Source organism: Mastomys coucha, unplaced genomic scaffold (genome assembly GCF_008632895.1).
Source record: "Mastomys coucha isolate ucsf_1 unplaced genomic scaffold, UCSF_Mcou_1 pScaffold20, whole genome shotgun sequence".
NCBI lineage: Eukaryota > Metazoa > Chordata > Mammalia > Rodentia > Muridae > Mastomys > Mastomys coucha.
The window spans coordinates 130,630,661-130,650,035 of NW_022196903.1; the positions used below are offsets into that span (position 1 = coordinate 130,630,661).

Here is a 19,375-nt window from a genome sequence, read left to right on the forward strand (position 1 = left end):
TTGATAAGTAGCTAAGGATGACTTTGAACTCCTGACTGTCTTGTCTCTACCCACTCAAGTGCAGGGATAAGAGGCATGTGCCACCACACCTAGCTTAGTACATTTTAAAGTAGAGTTTTAAAACAAAGCATACTTTTAGTCAGTCGAGCTTTTAAGTCAGTTGGATCAGAATATTACCTTCATCTCCTGTCTGTGCAGGTGAGGGTTTTGTGGTTTTCATAAATGAGACGTAAAAATCTCTTGTACCTGAGGCTAGACCCTCATACCTGATAATTCTCCCTCTGCCTTCCAAGTGCTGGGACTGAAGATGTATAAACCCATAGCTGTCTCATATTTCTTTTTAAATCAATAGAAGTATTTGTAAGCCCAACACATACATCACATATACCTTGGCTCTCAAAAACCGGAGGCTGCGATGTGTGCTTCCACCAGCAGCTCTGCCCTGAACTGGGGGAGGGGTAGAGCTTGGGGGAGGGGTGAGAACATCTGGTCACAGATCCCTGCATCCTCACCCCTGTGTCCTATGACTGTCACCAAAGAGCAGTCCCTCCTTGCCTGGGAGAGATGGTTCCAAGGCTCCCAGTAGAGACCTTCAAGTCAGGAGTACAGAGTACAGAGCCTGGCACATACTTATCATTAGACGGAATCTGTAAGTTATAATAATAACCAATGAGAAAGTAAAACAATCATAGTAGTATATTACATTTTCCCCCATCACTGCACATGCACTGGAGAGCCATTATTAAGTAATGGGGTCACTTGAACTCATCATTCAGATGTAAATCCTTGAGCCTAAGTGCCTGAGAGCCTCATGGGGAGGGGAGAATAGAAGAGAGGAAAAGGGCACAAGTTTTATCATACTGAGCAACCTGAAATCTATAAATTGTTTATTCTGGAGTTTTTCATTTAGTACTTTTGGACTCCAGTGGTTTCTAGTAACTGAACACACACACACACACACACGCACATGCACACACACACACACACACACACACACCTATCAAACAAAGGGGGTGATTGTATTTGGCCTTTTCAGATGTGATCAACTGAAAACTCTCGAGCGGGGTCAATTGTACGGGGTTACCTGGGTGGGTCCATATGGAGTCACTCACGTTCTAATCAGAAGAGATTGGCGCAAGAGAGACAGAGAGGCAAGAGGATGTGGCGCAAGGCAGTGCTCAGGATGGGTGGCTACCAACCACAAAAAGCCACCAGAACCTGGAGGCCCCGTCGTTTTTCCAGAACGCTCCGTGAGTCCGTTTTGTGTTCCACCACCGAGTGTGTGGTAAGCTTTCCAGCAGACAGATCGCTGGAGACTGGGAAGATCCACCCCTTACCTCCAGCTCCTTTTCATCTGCAGTTTCCAGGAAGAGATCTGGGCGGAAAGGTTTCGTCCCATATGAATTTTCCACTCTGAAAATCTTCTCTGATTGGATGAGAATAATTACATTGTGAGAAGACCCCTAGTGAAGACTGTTTGCCACAGTCTGAAGTTGGTTCACCCCTTGGTGACCCTTCAGTCCAGTAGGAGTGGGAGAGCCTGTCTACAGACGTGAATGAGGTGGGAGGGGTCTTCCCCCACATACAACCAGGAGCAGCCTCACTGGTAGACGGCTAACAAAGGAACCTCTCAGATTCTACCACTGCCTTCTTCAAGCTTCCCGGCTCCCCTCTTCGTACCCTGACTCCCATATCCCCCAAGCTGACCTCCGAGACAGCCCTGAGTTAGTACATAGCACATGCTCAGAGGGTGAAGGCCAGATGAATGGAACAAAGTGTTATCCTTCAATGAGAAGCAGCAAAAACTAAGCACTGCTTTAAATAAGAATGAAGTGCACGTGCTGTCTTGCTAGCCTGTGCTGGTCCCATCAGCAAGCAAGTACCTTGCCTTCTCTGATTAAGAGAACTGGAGTGCAGGGAAATTCTTACTGTGCTTGCATTTTGAGACAGTGTTTCATGTAGGCCAGGCTGGCTCTAAAGTAGTTAGGAAGCTGAGGATGGCCTTGAACTCCCGACCCTCCTGCATCCACCGTCCAAATGTTAGGATCACAGGCATGGACCACCAGAGCCAGCAAGTGAAGGAAGGTCCTTTAACACTGATATAGGTAATAATAGCACCTGGCTGAGCTCTCTCACACCAAGCTTCTGCAATCCTCATAGAAGGCATAACTCAGAGGGGGCCTCATGGGATGTGGGGCCAGAGATTTGGGATCAGTGAGTCCCGGATGCAGATGGAGGAGGTCTGACTCACCGTTCTGATCCCGACAGCTCAGCGTGTAGAAAGTTTCCTTACGAAGGATGATCTCCTGGGCGATGATGCCGAAGCTGTACACGTCTCCTTTCTGAGAGATGGTAGCTTGGCGCAGGTGCTCGGGGGCGGTCCACAGGTCTGTGTGTGAGCATCAACAGGGCAGGCTTAGAGGGAGGCAGTTCTACTTGTGTTGAAAGTTCAGGCAACAGAAATCTGCGATCAGCAGATCCAGCTGAACAGTGTTAAGGGGGGTGGGGTGTATGTCATCTGTCTGTTCCTTCGCTTTATGAACCAGCTTGGCACCCTGTGGGTCTTCTATATGAACTCATGGGGGGTGGGTGGGGTGGGTGAGGAAAACATTTGTGCAAATGTGAGCACCTGAGGTTGAATGTCTCAGAACCATCCGAACACTGTGTATGTATGGTGCCTGTCTGCACTCTACAGTACAGAGACATTCTCCAGAGGAAGCCAGCTAGGCAGGATGGCCTTATCGACAAGCTCAGGATTTAGTATGGAGACTCCTTCAATGAATAAAGTGAAGTGTGTTTGAGAAAGACTCCTGGCATAGCCTCAGGCTTCTGCACCAATGAGCAGACACATGCACGTGTGTACACACACACATGTAGATACTGCCCCCATGCACACATGCAAGCACACCACATTCACATATACATGCTGAAAAGAATACAAATGAACTTTCTGTATTTAGTCCAATGTCATGTTAAACTTCACAGGGCTGGGGAAATAAAGGTAGGAGTGTGTGTGTGTGTATGCGTGTATGTGTGTGTGTGTGTATAAAATAAAATTCAAAGAATTGCTAAACAGAATTGCAAATAAGAGCGCTTCATTTTTAGAGCAAGGTTATATGTTGAGACAACTTGAATTCTAGATTTCTGAAGTGGCTTAGCTGTAACTTATAATAAAGACTGAAGGGGAAATGCTGGTGTGCCTGCCATCCACACACCTGTGTGACTTCATGTTCCTTTTCTGGACCCTTCCCACAATCTTGAAGAACAATGAGGCTCTATTTCACAGGTTGTATGTGCATGTATGTGTATATGTCTATGTATCCTGTCACCACAGATAAGGAAATGGTAATATCTGTATGGGGAAAAGGGTCTCCTGCTCTGTGATCTGTCTTCTTGTGCAAAACTCCAGTCTGGGGTCTCCCAGCTCCTACCGAGTTCAATTAGATGGTTCTATGGGCCCTTCCTGGCCTAGCTTCTACAAGTCTCTAAGTTCCTTCTGTTTTTTCATTTAGCTCAAGAGTCAGCATTGAATATTGACAACAACATCCATGGGAGACACCTGTTTAGCTCAGAAAGCATTCGCTGAGGGGCTGGAGAGGTGGTTCAGCAGTTAAGAGCTTTTTCTGTTCTTACAAAGCACCTGACTTTAGTTCCCAGTGTCTATCTAGCCTCTCACAGCCTTCTGTAAGCCCAGGTCCAGGGGACCTGATGCCCTCTTCTGGCTGCTGTGGGCATTTTGTGAACACAGTCCACAGACACACATGCAAGCAAACTACCCACACCCATAACATAAAATAAATACATTTACTAAAAGAAAAAAGCATTCCTTGGCGGACAGAGAGGGTGTGCTGGAGAAAGAATCATCGTGTTGTCTGTCTCCTCCTCATTTCCTGAACTTTCTAAGTGAATGAGATAGAAAACAAACAAACAAACAAAACCCAATCGGACAACAACAACAAAACAAAACAAGAAAGAAAAAAATTCAAGTAAGAGAGGCACAGACCTTTTTTTGGAGGCAGGATGGAATTGCACCCAAAATCGGTGATCTTCACCACCATGCGGCTGTCTACCACACAGTTGGTGGATTTCAGACGCCCGTGGACTTCAATCTTACTGGCGTGCAGATAGGACATCCCCTGTGATCGTGTTCACACCATGGGAAAACAAAGAGATGTCACACGCTTTGGCTGAGAGACCACTTGAAAGAAAGGAGTGACATTTTGAATCTATTTCTCTGCGCGCGTGGCCGTACTATCCAATTTTAAATTCAGTGCTGTGAACCTCGCTTTAAGGCTGTCATGAAAACCGTAGTGCGTGTGGGCCATGGCTCTATGACGAGAAGGAAACTGAATGCAAACTGCGGCTGAGTGGCTGTGTACCATACAAGACAGGGCTTGGTGATTATGTGGGTGGCTGGGTGGGAAGGTGAGAGGTCAGCCTCTGGCTGTGTTGTTACTCGGGTTCCATCCGCCTTGGTTTTTTTTTTTTTTCTCAATTAAATTTGTGTTTATTATTGTGTTTATTATTTGTGTTTGATGTGTGTGTGTGCATACATGCATGACACAGCACACATGAGGTCAGAGGACCACGTTCAGGAGTTGGTCCTCTCTCTCCACTGTGGCTTCTGGGGATTAACTCACACCGTCAGGCTTGTATGATTTCACCCACGAAGCTACCTGGAAAGCCCTTACCTTGGTTTTGAGACAGAGCCTTTCACTGGAAACAGAGCTTGTCAGTTAGGCTGGCTGATTGGCCAGTGAACCTGGAGAATCTATTTCTTTCACCCCAGCTCCGGAATTACGTGTGCCACCAGACCTGATACTTTTTTTTTTTTAACATGGGTTTTGGGATTTGAACTAAGTTCTTTACGTTTGAGCAGCAAGCCCTTTACCCACCGAGCCATGTAGTCAGCCCTGCTCGTATTATTTACATAGTTTTACTTCCTGCTTATTTGGACCGTGAACACGCACACATCTCTAGCTCTCTCCTGTCTTGATCTAAAAACACAGATGAGACTACCTTACGTTTGTGAAGGAATCACTCCCTAAAATCTAGCAGATTTGGAGGTTTTTATTTGTAACAAATCTATGAGGATGTGTGAGCACACACATTATCTCGTCAAGTCCTGCAGACGACACATCTCCCACAGCTGCCATCATACCAAGGACTCCAGCGTGGATGGTGTCCGGATGCTCACTACACTATTTCATGTTCATGAATGTTTCTGTGGCCATGCGTCTCTTACCTTAGCAATGTCATTTAAGACAGAGATCTTAAACTCCCAATCCATGAACGTGCCATCAGGGTAGGAAATCGTGTCATTTAACACTTCCTGAACATGGGAGAGAAATACGTGTGTAAGAAGAAGAAGGCTGACGTGCCGCAGGGGAAGCCAGCATGGAGAGACTGTGAGCCTGGTTATCCAATCAGGAGGCTGCTGAATCAGGAACAAACTGGGACGCTCCGACCCTCCTTTAAGATCCCCTACCATCATGGGTTGTCTGACAGAGCTACAGTCTGAACAGTGTGGTGGGTGGTTTTATTGTGTGGCCGCTGAACCATGTTCTTACACAAACCGAGAGCCAGGGACCTTCAAAGTCCAGGCCACGGGGCACAAAGCCTGTAAACCACATGTGTTTTAGTGCAGAATGGAACTCTCCCATGCTCTCTGACACAGACACACACAGACACACAGAGGAGACACACTTTCTCTGTCTCTCTATGGTGTGTGTGTGTGTGTGTGTGTGTCTGTCTGTCTGTCTTTCTCTCCTCCCAAAATCTTGCCCCCAGCCCCACAAGAAACAAGATAGCGCCAGGCAGTGGTGGTGCATGCCTTTAGTCCCAGCACTTAGGAGGCAGAGGCAGACAGATTTCTGAGTTCGAGGCCAGCCTGGTCTACAGAGTGAGTTCCAGGACAGCCAGGGCTACACAGAGAAACCCTGTCTCGAAAAAACCAAAACCAAAACAAAACAAAACAAAAAATACAAAAAAGAAACAAGATAACACAGGGAGAAAAAAGTCAAGTACAATCAAAATGATTCAGGAGTCTTTTTTTTTTTTTCCAAGACAGGGTTTCTCTGTGTAGCCCTGGCTGTCCCAGAACTTACTCTGTAGACCAGGCTGGCCTTGAACCCAGAAATCTGCCTGCCTCTGCCTCCCAAGTGCTGGGATTAAAGGCATGCACCACCACCGCCCGGCGGACTCAGGAGTCTTAAACAAGAGAATTTCTACCAGTTTGAGGTCAACCTGGGCTATGTAGCAAGACCCTGTCTGAAGAAAGAAAAAAAGAAAAAGAAAAAGAGGAAGGAAGAAAGGAAAAGAGGGATGAGATGTGTCATGTTGTTGGCTACAATATAGTAACCTGAAATAATGATAAAGTGAATCATACAGTAAATACATCAACAAGAAACATAAGCATTATCAAATGCGTACTGTATGTAGGAGGTGGAGGCCCGAGGACCAGAACTTGAAGGGCAGCCTGGGTTACATAGTCAGTTTGAGGTCAGCCTGGGCTATGTGAGACCCTCTTTCAAACCTCCAAATAAAGGAGACAGGCGTGGGGTGGATTTCACCATTAGGTAGAAGAGAAAGACAGCGACTGCCTGGAGACTGGCCGCACGGAGCCCTGCCTACTCCATCTCACGAAGACTGGATAAATGTATTTGTTTTTATGTTTTAAGACGTCTTGTTTGGAGGCAGGCTCTCCCTTGGTAGTCCACAAGCCCTGAAGGTCCCTATGTCGCTGGCACACAGCACACAGGCAGAATCCCCCTGTGAGGCTTTGAAGTTGTGGCTCTCCTTCATCTGCCTCCTGAGAGCTGGGATTACATTCAGTGCTGCCCTGGCGGCTGGACCAGTGTTTTTAAGCTGGGAGTTGCTCCTGGGAATCCACCACTAGGCTCTTGTCTCCACCCTGTGTTAATTACTTCAAATGGCATAATTGCTCTGGGTTTTCTTTAAGTCTGCTAAGATCTCTGCCCTTCAGAGAGCTCTTGGCTTTCCTGGTAATGGGAGAAGCTAGGCCTTGAGCTAATCTAACATTAGGGTGGTTCTTATCAAGATGCAGGGTTTCATTAAACCAGTAAGCAACTATTTTCCGTATAACCCGGAGCACAACATTAACTGCTAACAATTGTTCTTATTTTAGGGGGAACCAACTGACCGAAGTCTGGTTTTAATTTGGGTATGGTCCCAATAATTCTTCATGAGGTTCTAGAGTTACAGTCATTTTAGATGAGGGGGAAGGGGCTGTGAGGTAAAGAGAGATTTGTGAGCAGCCGGACTCCACAGTAACACCTTCCTTTCTTCCCTTAACCCGCCACTTGCCCACCCTAACCTGTTCTCACCTGCCAGCACAATTCTGTTTTGAATACAAAAAGTATACACATATCTTTTATAAAATGTGAACAAAATTTGCAAAATATCAAAAAGTAGAAAAGAGAACTACCGCTGGCTGATCCTGTCTCTCATTTTGGCATTTGCTTTTTTATTCTTTAATGTGTACTTGGCGAAAGCATACAGTCCTGTTCTATAAAATCATATTTGCAACCTTGTGTGCTATTTCCTGGGATGCTTCAATATTTCTCTCCTTTAAGGGCTGGGGAGAATTATCATTAGGAATGTTTGTTCATTTTATCAGTATCAATTAAAGTGATCACTTTCAGGCTCATTAACATGATCATCTGGGGAAAGAGGGGATGGTAGGTTGAATAAACAGCTTCCCTGCAAGCCTTAGGATAGGGGCTCAGATGCCTAACACCAACACAAATGTCAGGCAGCCACAGTGTGGCCTCTTGTAATCCCAGCTCGGGGAAGCAGAGACAGCCTGGAGCAGACAGCCATCTAGCCTATTGAGATCTACAGAGGCTGGTTCAAGTGAGAGACCCTCCCTCAATAGATAAGATAGGAATGTCAAGGAAGATATCTGCCATCATGTTCTGATCTCCATGTTTGTGCATGTTATGCTTGTGCACACATGTGCGTGCACGCGCGCGCACAGACACACACACACAGAGATCATATTGTTCTAGGATCTTTGCTATAATGCATTGTCATATTTTTGCTACACAGAACTAACCAAATTCTATTGTTTGTGTTTTATACTCTGGAGTACAGCAGGTTTCATATTGCAGCATTTTTTCGATATTTCTCCATGTACACTCATAACCTTAGGTTGTAGTCAGTTATACAGTCAGTCTTAATGCTAATCTAGTGAAGTGTTTAGTGAGTCTGTTCTTGCTATAATAACTGCGTGTGGCCCTTCAGAGCGCTCAACAGCTCCAGGGGCCAGGTTTGATGGTTAGCTCCATGAACGAGTCAGCTCTGTCTTCCTTCCTTTGAAGCTCTGGAGCCGCTTATCCAGAATACCTGAGCCCACCTGGCACCCGCTGAGTCACCATCTAGGTGGCAGGGTGGGGGTGGGGGTGGGGAGGTGAATGGAGCAGGGCAGGAGCATCTATCTGTCTTTCATGCTTTTAACACAACAGCAAGTGAATAATGTGAATGGAGTCTCAAAGTGCTCACTCACTCACCCTCCGCTTTTGCTCCTACATTCATTCTGCCTTCCTGAATACCTTTGGCTTGCTTGCAATGACGTCATAGGACTGAGCGAAGTAATCTGTTGGCTCCCATCATTTTTCCTGATGCCTCTCTGATGTCATTTCATTGAGTAGAACTCTTGGTTTTATGTGTATGAGCATTTTGCCTGCATGTGCATCTGCACACGGCATGTGTGCGGTGCCCACAGAGACCAGAGGGAGTGTTAGATCCCCTGGAACTGGAGTTGCAGGTGGCCCACTAAGCTGTATCGCCAGCATGAGTTTTCCTTTTTCATGTAGTGACCGCTTAGGTCATAGGAAGTGACCGTGGCTCCTTACCCGGAGGGATCCCCTCTCGCAGTATTCCACCACCCCGAAGATCCTGGTGTCTAGCTTCACAGTGCCATAGAACTTGGTCAGGTTGTAGTAGTCAGACTGCAGCAACTAGAACAAGAGACTAGGCTGTTTATAAAGCAAAGATGCAGGGTGGGGGCAGCGTGATGTCCCTGGAACAACTGAACGCCAGTCCCCACTCCTCCCCACCCATGTCATATCCTACTCAACTACATTGAATACAATTTTAAGTACTTTCAAATAAAGCCAGGGTTGTGTTGTAGGCCACATCAGGCCTCACTCTCCAGTGTCTGTCCCTTGGTAGACTGCCCACAAGCCCAGCTGCTCTTCCCTTGCCTGGGGGGATTTTCTGTTGGCTGCAGCACCACTGGGGACCTCAGAGCTTGGATGGAAGTGATTTTGAGGCAAGCGTGCAGCACACAGGGTACGTACCTTGTTCAGATCTATCTTCTGTTTCTCACTGAAGTTACCATCACTGTGCTTGAGGTCTTTCAAAATCACCTTCTGCCAAGATCAATTGAGAAAGGGGGACTTGGTTATAGCATGAGTCTTCCATGGACAAAGTCTCCAATCAACTGTTAGGAAGGCAGGGTCCTGTGTGAGCCATTATGTGTGGGTTATGGAAGTTTGCTTGCAGGCTCGTTCTACTGTAAACATTCTGGAACACTCACAGTGTTGACTCAGGCTTATATCTATAATGTCTACTAACTGGGATGTAGTAGGCTGGCGTTGGAAGTTTCTTGTAGAATGACCAGGGGAAATGGAAGGAAGGGAGGGAGGGCGAAAGAGAAAAGGAAAGAAGGGGGGAGGAAGGAAGAAAATGAGGAAGAATGGGAAGGAAAACAAGGAAGGAGGGGTGGAGGCCTCCCTGACAGGGATTATTGGGAAATCTAAGGGCTGCCCTGAGTGAGTAGAACCTCACATTCTTATGTTCTCCATATCTCATAAGCGTGCTTCATTGTTCTTCCATGCCCCCAGACTCGGAAGCGGAGCTCTGCCCTCCCTGCAAACCCTGAGTGGCCTCTGGCAGCTTCCTGGGCACCTCTATCAATCCACTGTCAAGGTCAGGGCCCAGGACAACTGTGCCAGAACACCCAGCACACACATGGACAGGGCTTAGGACAATGGGGGACTGTACTAACCAACAGGGCTCAGAGCACTGGGGACTGTCCTAACTGACAAAGTTTAGTATGGGGACTGTCCTAACCAACAGGGCTCAGGACAATGGGAGGTGCTGTACTAACCGACAAGGTTCAAGATGGGGGAAGGGAGGGGACTGTACTAACTGGCAGGGCTCAGGACAGTGGGGGAGGGCTGTACTAACAGGCAGTGTTCAGGACAGTGGGGGAGGGCTGTACTAACAGGCAGTGTTCAGGACAGTGGGGGAGGGCTGTACTAACTGGCAGGGCTCAGGACAGTGGGGGAGGGCTGTACTAACTGGCAGGGCTCAGGACAGTGTGGGAGCGCTGTACCAACCTTCTTGTCATATTTGCACTGTCGCACTCTCTGGATTGTATCTCGTCTCCTGTCATCGTCAATCTGGTGGAGAAAAGAACCATTGCTTCAGAACTTCATACCCATCCCTTCTACTGTCAAAGACGAGATGCTCTCCCGTGGGGTGTGCCTGCTGAGTGTTCAACATCATGCTGGCTGGGCCCCTTGACACACTCCACAGGCCAGCTGGCCAAGCCGCCTGACAAACTCCATGAGCGTAACCATTGCTCCTTCTGATCCATTTCTTTTCTCTCCAGGTGTCTACCACCTCATGCTCTGGGATTTCCTCCCTCCCTCTCATGGCCAAGATTCTGTTTGCTTCCTGCTTCTCTGCTGGGAATCACTTCCTCCTACTGCTGGGAATCTTGGCCTGTGCCAGCTCCTGGCAGGTGCTCTTATAAGGAAGTTATAAAAGCTCCATGCTTTTGAGCTTAATTTTACACCTAAAGGCCCAGCAAATGAGAGGACAGAACCAGGTGTTCATCAGTCCTGGCTTTGTGTTAGAATTGCCAGATCAGCTGATCTCTCAAAAGGAAGCCTGAAATATGGGTTTTTCTATGCTAGTCCATGATTTTATATGCTGGCAATTGAGTTTAAAAATCTCAACACAGAACAGCACACCAATGTGTGTGCATGCACACACATGAGCATGTGTACACATGTGCACTCAAAGGCTAGGCATCGCTCCTGGCTCCCCCGACACTGACTTCTGGTCTAAACACACAAAAAACCAACACTTAAGACTGGTTTTATCTTTAAATTTGTGTCTCATAAAAACTTGGGGTGCTGTACTGGCTAATTTTATAACAACTCACTTGAGATAACCCCAGTTGAGAAAATGCCTCCGTAAGATCTGGCTGTAAGCAGACCTGTAGTGTATTTTCTTAGTTAGTGATTGATGGGAGAGGGCTTAGCCCATTGTGGGTACTCCTGGGCTGCGGTCCTGGGTTCTATAAGAAAGCAGGCTTGGTAAGTCATAAAGAGCAAGCCAGTGAGCAGCACCCCTCCACGGCCTCTGCATCAGCTCCTGCCTCCAGGTTCCTGCCCTGCGTGAATTCCTGCCTTGACTTCCTTCAAAGATGTGGAAGCATAAGCCAAATAAATCCTTTTCTCCCTGAGTTGCTTCGGTCATGGTGCTTCATTAGAGCAAAAGAAACCTGGACTAAAACAGAAACCGGCGCCAGGAGTAGTGTATTGCCGTGACAGACGTAACCATGCTCTTTTGGGGAGGATTGTGGGAGGACTTTGAAACTTTGGATCATAAAAGCCATTGAATGTTCAAAGCTTGGTGAGCTATTGTGTGTGCTTGGAAAATAGAATGTTGAGAGAAATGCAGTTGAAGGAGGCCCAGCTTGTGAAATTTCAGAGTGACTTAAAGACTCTATTAGGGCCATTCACTATTCGGAGTTGAGAATCTGTGGTTCTGTCTACCTAGCACTGAAGAATCAGCTGTGATTAAGAAGAGCCCAGCATCACTGAGGTGAGACCTCCTGGGAAGTGTTTCCTCAGAGTCTGTATACAAAAGCTATGTTCCAGAGGTGACCAAGGTTGGCAATTTAGGAGTCAGGCAAGTGGAAGATGTGTATGGGTTATGGAAAGCAACCAAGGCTTGATGCTATGTGGCAGGCTGGAGTCCCTGAAAAGAGCTCAGGAGATGCTATTGGTAAGAATACAATCCAGGCACAGCCAGAGACCTCAGCATTTCAGAGATTCCAGTAGGAGATGACCACCAAGAACAGCAGGAGTGGTGAGGTGGAGCTAGCCAGAGCTTAGAAGACAAGCTGTGTGTGCTGCAGAGAGTGGAGCCAGAGAAGTAGTTCAAGTCCCTTGGAGGAGCTCAAAAGACTATGAGTGAATCTGAGCTAGTGGACATTGAATTCTTTACACTGTTGGAGTATGGGTTTGCTTTATTCAGATTGTGCCGGTGCCCTGGCTTTTCCCTCTTGAAGTAAGAAATCATTTAATTTATTCTTGATTTTACAGGAGCCCATAGTTGAGAGACTTTTAACTTTAAAAATGAGAGAAAGAGATATTGGAGTTTTATAGAGACTGGATTTTAAAAGATACTAGATATTTTTAAAAGAGAACTTTTAACGTAGTTAAATGTTTAAGGCTGTGGGACTTAAGTTTGTAGAATGTTTTATATTGTGATGTTGATATTAATGTGTGACCTTGGGGATAGTCAGGAAAGGAAAGGTTATGGTTTAATAGTGATGCGTTTGCGTGTCAAGTTGACAAAGGGTCAGTTGTGCTGGCTAATGTTATGTCAACTGGACACACACTAAAGTCATCTGAGAGGAGGGAGCTTGGTTGAGAAAAATGCCTCCATTTTCCTTCTTCCTCCATCGCTAATTGGATGGTTAGAAGGCAGAGTCAAGGATGCCTTGGAGCAGGAGTCCCTTGATACTACGCCTCTTTACAAGTCTCATGTCCTTTAGGGGTGGGGTGGGAGAGAAGCTGCAAAAGCAAATGGAGATTGTCAGGGGAGGGGCTGGCTCCCGTGCATGTGCATTTTCCAACTTGAGGCAAGCTTGTAGGGCATTTTCTTCATTAGTGATTGAGGGGGGAGGGCTCAGCCCATTGTGGGTGGGGCCACCCCTGAGCTGTGGTCCTGGGTTCTATAAGAAAGCAGGCTGAGCACAGCATGGAGAGCAAGCCAGTGAGTAGCATCCCTCCACGGCCTCTGCATCAGCTCCTGCCTCCAGACTCCTGCCCTCTGACTTCCTGTCTTGACTTCCTTCAGTGATGAACAGGGATGTAGAACCACGGGCAGGCAAATCCTTTGCTCCCCAGTTTGCCTGCGGTCATGGTGTTTCATCACAGCAGTAGTAACCCTAACTAAAGCCAGTGTGTTATTATCCTTGCTAAATGTATTGAGGCTGTCCTTAAACGTAACAGAAATAGCTTGACCAACTTCCAAGAGTGATGACTGGTACACAGCCCATTAAGAAAAACTGCTCAAATGGGCCAAGGTCTGGGTACAAAGTCTTCACTCAAATAACAAAGTTTATCAGTTGAATTTTGGGAAAAGGCTCCAGGGACTCTTTGGCATGAGCTTTTTAGCATGCAGGTGTACAAAAGAAGCCAGCCACTCTAGGAGGTAACTTCTAACCTTACAGTCTCAAACTGTCTTTCCAGAGCACAACAGCTGCCCATCCCCAAAGGAGACATGACATTTGTTAAGCGGCCTGGTATCCAGGGACTCTTCAAAAGAATCCTAAAGGTTACCTCCTTATCCTCCAACTAGCAAAGTGCCTCTCTCCTCTCTTTATATAGTCTCCTGGTAAAACCCATAGGCAGGCGGATTTGAATATTTCCTGGACTCCTTGCCGGCCAGCTGGTATGTAAGAAAGTCTTTTGTTTGTAAAAAAAAATTGGTGCTACAATTGTAACCATTGCTTAGTATTGGTAGTGTGGCTTCCTCCTCTTTCTCTTCCTCCTCCTCTTTCCCCTTCTCCTCTTCCTCCTCCTCTTCTCTGTCCTCTTCTTCCTCCGTTTCTTCCTCCTCCTTCTCTTCTTCCTCCTTCTCTACTTCCTCCTCTCCCTCTTCCTCTCCCTCTGCTTTCTTGGTTGCCCCCTCTCCTGCTCCCTGACTCTTTCTCTTCTCCTGCTCCTCCTTTCCCCATTTTCTCCTTCTTCATTTTCTTCCTCCTCTTTTCCACCTCCTTTTTATTTTATAAATGCATTTTAGGAAGGTTAAATGATTGTAAATGTCACCCAAGAATGTAACATGTCTAAAGGATTAAAGCTTTGCTTTTCTTATTTTTGTCTAAAGGTTTTCTTATGTGTGGATCAAGTCAGTAATTTAAGCCAGCAAAATTTGCCTTTAGAAACCCAGTTGTCTTGTGATCATTTACTCTACTGCAAAATACTGGAGATGGACTTTTTCCTGACACTTGCCAGAGATAGACCAGTTTTTGCAAGTGGAATCTTTATGTGTGAGGTCTGGAAGACTACAGGAGGGCTGCTGGAGCATGAAGCAAGTCTGGGCAAAGAGTACACTACCCATGGACCGCTGTGAGCAGGTCCAAGCCGTTGAAAGTCAGCACGCGGGATGTGGCTGTGGAGTACCCATAGAGCTCGGCACAACTTCCTGTTCCCTCTCTCTCTCTCTGCTTCCTGTGTGGTGAAATGTGATCACATGGTTGGCAGAGAAGCTCCAAAGTGTAACTGTTTTACTTCTTTCTGTCAGCTCCTCCCTGACAGAAAGACTGAGAGACTTTATGAACGCCACTTCAGTGCTTCAGTATAGAATTACTGATAATGCTGTGGTCTGAGTCAAGTCTACAATTAGTTTGGGTTCAAACTGTAACCACATTTCTGGAATTCCAGTCCTGTTACCTGATGGGCTCAGAAGATGAAGCAAAGTAATAATACACCTGGTACATAAGTTCTCAATAAGTGAGAACTTATTACTATTAATCTATCAATCTATCTATTTATCTATCATCTAATCTATCTTTCTATCTATTTATCTATCATCTATCAATCATCTACCTCATCTATCTATCTATCTATCTATCTATCTATCTATCTATCTATCTCTATCATCTACCATCTACCATGCCTTACTATCTCTGTGTGACCCTACACAGCCTCTTAATACTCTGTCTTTTAGTATCATCCACAAAGGCAGGGTGATAAAGCATAGTTTCACAGCTTCTTATGGGGAGTTCGCATTGCTGGCTGCAGAAAATGTGGGTTGTTCACACTGATTACATTTCCCAGCCCAGGGAAGAAGCCATGTGTTGGAACAGTTGGTGCCTAGCTGGTGGTGCAGATCTGTGACATGCTAGAACGGTCAAGAGGTGGGGCTTAGCAGGAGGAAGTGGGTCACTGGGAGGACACGGGTGGGACAAAGCTAATGGATTAGAACTCGCAGCGCATCTGGCCTGACTGCCTTCTCTTTTCTGATCCACTGAGTTATGAGCAAGCCATGCAGTAAACTGCTACGGTCACCTGCAGAAGTGGTCCTAAAACCACAAGCCCAAAGAAGTCCTTCCCTGTAAGCTGCAAACATCTAAATCTTGGATTTGGAATGAACGAAACTGCCTGTGCTTGGCGCATTTGCGACCAGGCTACCAAAGTCTTGTCAGATGCGCATCAACAGGTGGAGCAAGCCCGCCTCACCAGGTGGAGCAAGCCCGCCTCACCTTCAGGCTGATGTGGTTGGTCTCGTTGGTCTCCAGAGGAAAGATATTTTCGGGGGGAATGTGGGACCATTTCTTCTGTCGGAGTGCATGATCTCTTCTGTATTTTCTGTAGCAGGAAGAGAACCAACAGGAGGTGTGTAGAAACATCTGTTCCATTTGGGCTCCCAGACACTAGGACCTTGACCCTGCTGTCCTCAGGCCAGCAGACACTGAGGTGTGACTCTTGCTCCCCCACCTGCTAAGGGGACAGTGGCTGGTTTTCTTCTTCACCATTTCGGTTTCCCAAGCCCTTCACTAGGACTGTAATTCAGGATAATGAAGACTCTGAACTGATGGTGAATGGAATGGAAGAAATGAAAGCAAAACCAGAAGCAAATACATGAGACCCCGACAGCCCTGAGAGGCAGAAAAAGTACAATCTGAAACCACCATTGAGCTCACTGTATCCCTAAGTAACCCACTTTCTTCTTTGCCCTTAAAATAAGAAGTTAAACCATGCCAAAAGGGCTGCTCCTGGAACCCAGCATTTGGGAGGTAGAGTCAGGAGGATTAGGAGTTCAAGAGTCTTTGGCTCTGTACCAAGTTCAAGGTCAGTCTAAGCTGTATGAGGCCCTATTACAACTCTTGTCCTAACATACAAAAGTAGAGTTCTCTAATTCCTCCCTCCAGGTGTTGTACATAATACCTTCTTGAGTTACAGGGAAAAAACACTTTCAACTTCATGAAATACTTTTCTAAAGTGGTGGGCCAGTTTCCCACCTTGAGAACTCTCATTTCCAATATTCTTGATATTGTTAAGCACTTTCAAACATTTATGATGTTTATAATGTGGCGGCTCACTGTTGCTTAATTTTATATTTGTTTGATTTCTATGGAGAGGATTTTTCCAAATATTTACTGCACACACACACATATGTATATATATATATGTAATATATATATACACACACATATAGTTATATGTATAGTTATATAGAGTTGTTTATGATTTTCTCAGTTTTATTATTATTGTACCATTTTCTTTTATTACATGAATTTTAATCTCTGTGTATATATGAGTGTGTGTGTGTGTGTGTGTGTGTGTGTGTGTGTGTGTGTAAGTGTGTGGTGAGTCTCATGTGTGCATGCGTACACCACAGAGTGCTTCTGGAGATCAGAAGACCACCTTGGCTCCTGATCCTCACCTTCCACTTATCTGAGGCAGGAGCTTGCTCTGCTGTTCTTTCCAGGTCAGGTGGTCTGTGAGTATCTGGCACTTCCCGTGTCTCCAATCTCAGTAAACATGCTGGGACTGCAGATGCACACAACCATCCCTGGCTTTACCTGGGTTCTAGGAATCCGAGCTCAGCACCTCATAGTGCACAACAGCAGTTGCCCACTGAGCCATGTCCACAGCCCCTTACAGGAACTTGCTCATGAATCATGAAAACAAACTCTATCTCCCTCTGTGTTGCAAATACTTTCTTCTGTCTCTCTTTACTGCTGTTGTGGGGTAAGTTTTAATTTCATCCTGGCCTAGTCACTCATTTTTTCTTCTATGGCTTTTGTCTCGATCTTAACTCAGAACTCCTCCTGTAAGGCCAGCTTGTGTTCATTTCTTCTGCATTTTGAAGCTTGTTTTGTACCTGTAAGACCTTAACTCTTAAAGCTCCACGTAGAGTGGGCCGAATCCTTCTATCGTATTAGTTAACTTTAATTTTGTTTTGGATGGAAAGTCAACTGTTCCAACATCATTTCCTAGATGACTTGCAAGTCCATCCCTGTCACATCTGCACTCTTTTTTGTTGACCTACTTGTCTGTCCCTGAATTCATCTTCACGTTTTTGTCATTAGATAAACCCTGACTTACAGTCTCAGGGCTATTTGCCATTTGCTTCTCAATGTCCCCTAAACAGAATGCTTAACTTTCTTCCTCTGCTTCTATCTAACTCTGAATTTTCCTTTATTAACTATGTGTAAAATAGCACCCCCTGACGGAGCTTCTGTGGCCCTGACAGAGGCAGGAGGGATGAATACCAAGGCATTAAAGGCTGCCAGGCTGCCATGTCTGTGGCCCTGGAGACATTTGGGGCTCAACAGAGCTGTCATTTACCCTGGCTTAGGGAGCATCAATAACTCAATCCCTGTTTTTCATGCATTCGTAGTTAGAACACCGCATACACCTAGTCTTTTCTATCAGGTCTCCCTATCAAGACTGCCCATTAGGAATCCCTGCCTCTGCCTCCAGGCCTAGAGACAACCAGAGCTGTCTCCTATTTCCCCCACAGAAAGTCGATATACCCATCTGGCCTTAACTTCTTCTGAGAGATTAAATGGTCATGCTGTAGACAAGTCTCCTAGACTCTGAGAAACACAGCTTTAGGACATGAACTCTGCCTTCAGAGCAAAGAAACCAGTCTACTCCCTCGCCAGAGAAAACATGCTATGGGCTGGGGGGCACTTATACATGAGAAAATGTAGTAATACTCTTGCCAAAGTGTGTGACACACACAGATAATTGTCACTTGACTTGGGGCATCCTGATCACACACCGAGGAAGAACATTCTGTGGTCAGTGTGCACAGGCAGAAGCTGGGATGCTTGCAGAGCCAACGAATATTTAATAAGTCCTATGTCTCCAGCCAGCACAAGCTATGCCCAAGTCAGGTGGGAAAGCCACAGCTCTGGTGCTCACCAGGCTGGAATTCTCGGCTTTTCCGACTCGCTACCTGCTAGATTTGAGTCTGTTGCCCTTTCCTCGTGCCCTGGATACTTAGAACAAATGATTTCTTGTTATTGTTATTGTTTGTTTGTTTTTATTTGAGACAGAGTCTTACTGTGTGGTGCAAGCTGGCCTCAAACTCACATTCTCTAGCCTCGGTCTGGGATTACAGGCACGGGTCAACAGATCTGGGTGGCATGGATGGTTTCGAAGCTTCTTCTAGACTCCATGCTATACTGTACGATGATTCTGCAATCTCTCGCAATATACAAGTAGATCTCTGAAGATAGCTAGTTAGACACGCTCATAATGTGGCTAACCGGACACAAGGCACGTCTGTAGTCTTCCCAACACTCGGCAGAGGCAGCCTGAGCACACAGACTCACGTGGGCAGAGCCCAGAGCTTCCATTTGAGTCCCGTGTCTTGATGCCAGGGTTCTGATCTACACACACCGGCTTCTGACTTTGACCCCGCTTTTGAGGTAGAATGCCTTCAAGCTCCCAGGCCTGCCTTTTTCATCAGGCATTGCCAACAGATACCAGACCATACCCTTCTCCCTCCCCCATCTGGAGGGAGAGCCTGGGAAGGAGGTACCTCAGCATGAGGAGGGCGATCAGCAGCAGAACAACCACGATCCCTGTGAGCGTGAAGATGGCGATCATCAGGATCTGAGGGCCTGTGCAAAGAAGGAAGGCACACGCATTAGCAGGGCCACGGGGCACAAACATCCGAGGGCCTGTGCAAAGAAGGAAGGCGCACGCATTATTAGGGCAACGGGGCACAAACTCATCCCAGAGTTTCTCCTGGTGAAACAGAACCTGAGGACAGGAGAGGGATGAGCCCTTTTGAAAAATATTTTTTAATTAATTTTTCATTGGTGATTAGCATCTCTAGGCTTTGAAGGAAGCTGTCGTGTGTCCAGGAAAGTGGATTCCTTTCAGCAATGCATTTAGCTTCCTCCTCTTCTCTTCTCTTCTCTTCTCTTCTCTTCTCTTCTCTTCTCTTCTCTTCTCTTCTCTTCTCTTCTCTTCTCTTCTCGTCTCGTCTCCTCTCCTCTCGTCTCTCCTTTCCTCTCCTCTTCTCCCCTCCCCTCCCCTCTCCTCCCCTCCCCTCCTCCCCTCCTCTTTCCTCCCTT

General features: G+C 46.4%; 1 protein-coding gene across 2 annotated transcripts in view; it reads right to left on the minus strand.

The window, feature by feature from the left end:
• Nucleotides 1-19,375, minus strand: part of Gucy2c (guanylate cyclase 2C) — an 83,214-nt gene that overhangs the window by 26,817 nt on the left and 37,022 nt on the right. The window contains exons 11-19 of one of the 2 annotated variants that reach the window (XM_031381034.1): nucleotides 18,835-18,916; nucleotides 15,539-15,644; nucleotides 10,368-10,430; nucleotides 9,324-9,395; nucleotides 8,877-8,981; nucleotides 5,246-5,332; nucleotides 4,004-4,136; nucleotides 2,252-2,389; nucleotides 1,338-1,426 (exon numbers count right to left, since the gene is read on the minus strand). In XM_031381034.1, coding sequence (XP_031236894.1) covers nucleotides 1,338-1,426; nucleotides 2,252-2,389; nucleotides 4,004-4,136; nucleotides 5,246-5,332; nucleotides 8,877-8,981; nucleotides 9,324-9,395; nucleotides 10,368-10,430; nucleotides 15,539-15,644; nucleotides 18,835-18,916 — 875 coding nt within the window. The remainder of the gene's footprint in view (nucleotides 1-1,337; nucleotides 1,427-2,251; nucleotides 2,390-4,003; nucleotides 4,137-5,245; nucleotides 5,333-8,876; nucleotides 8,982-9,323; nucleotides 9,396-10,367; nucleotides 10,431-15,538; nucleotides 15,645-18,834; nucleotides 18,917-19,375) is intronic. The other variant, XM_031381035.1, reaches the window with a different exon arrangement.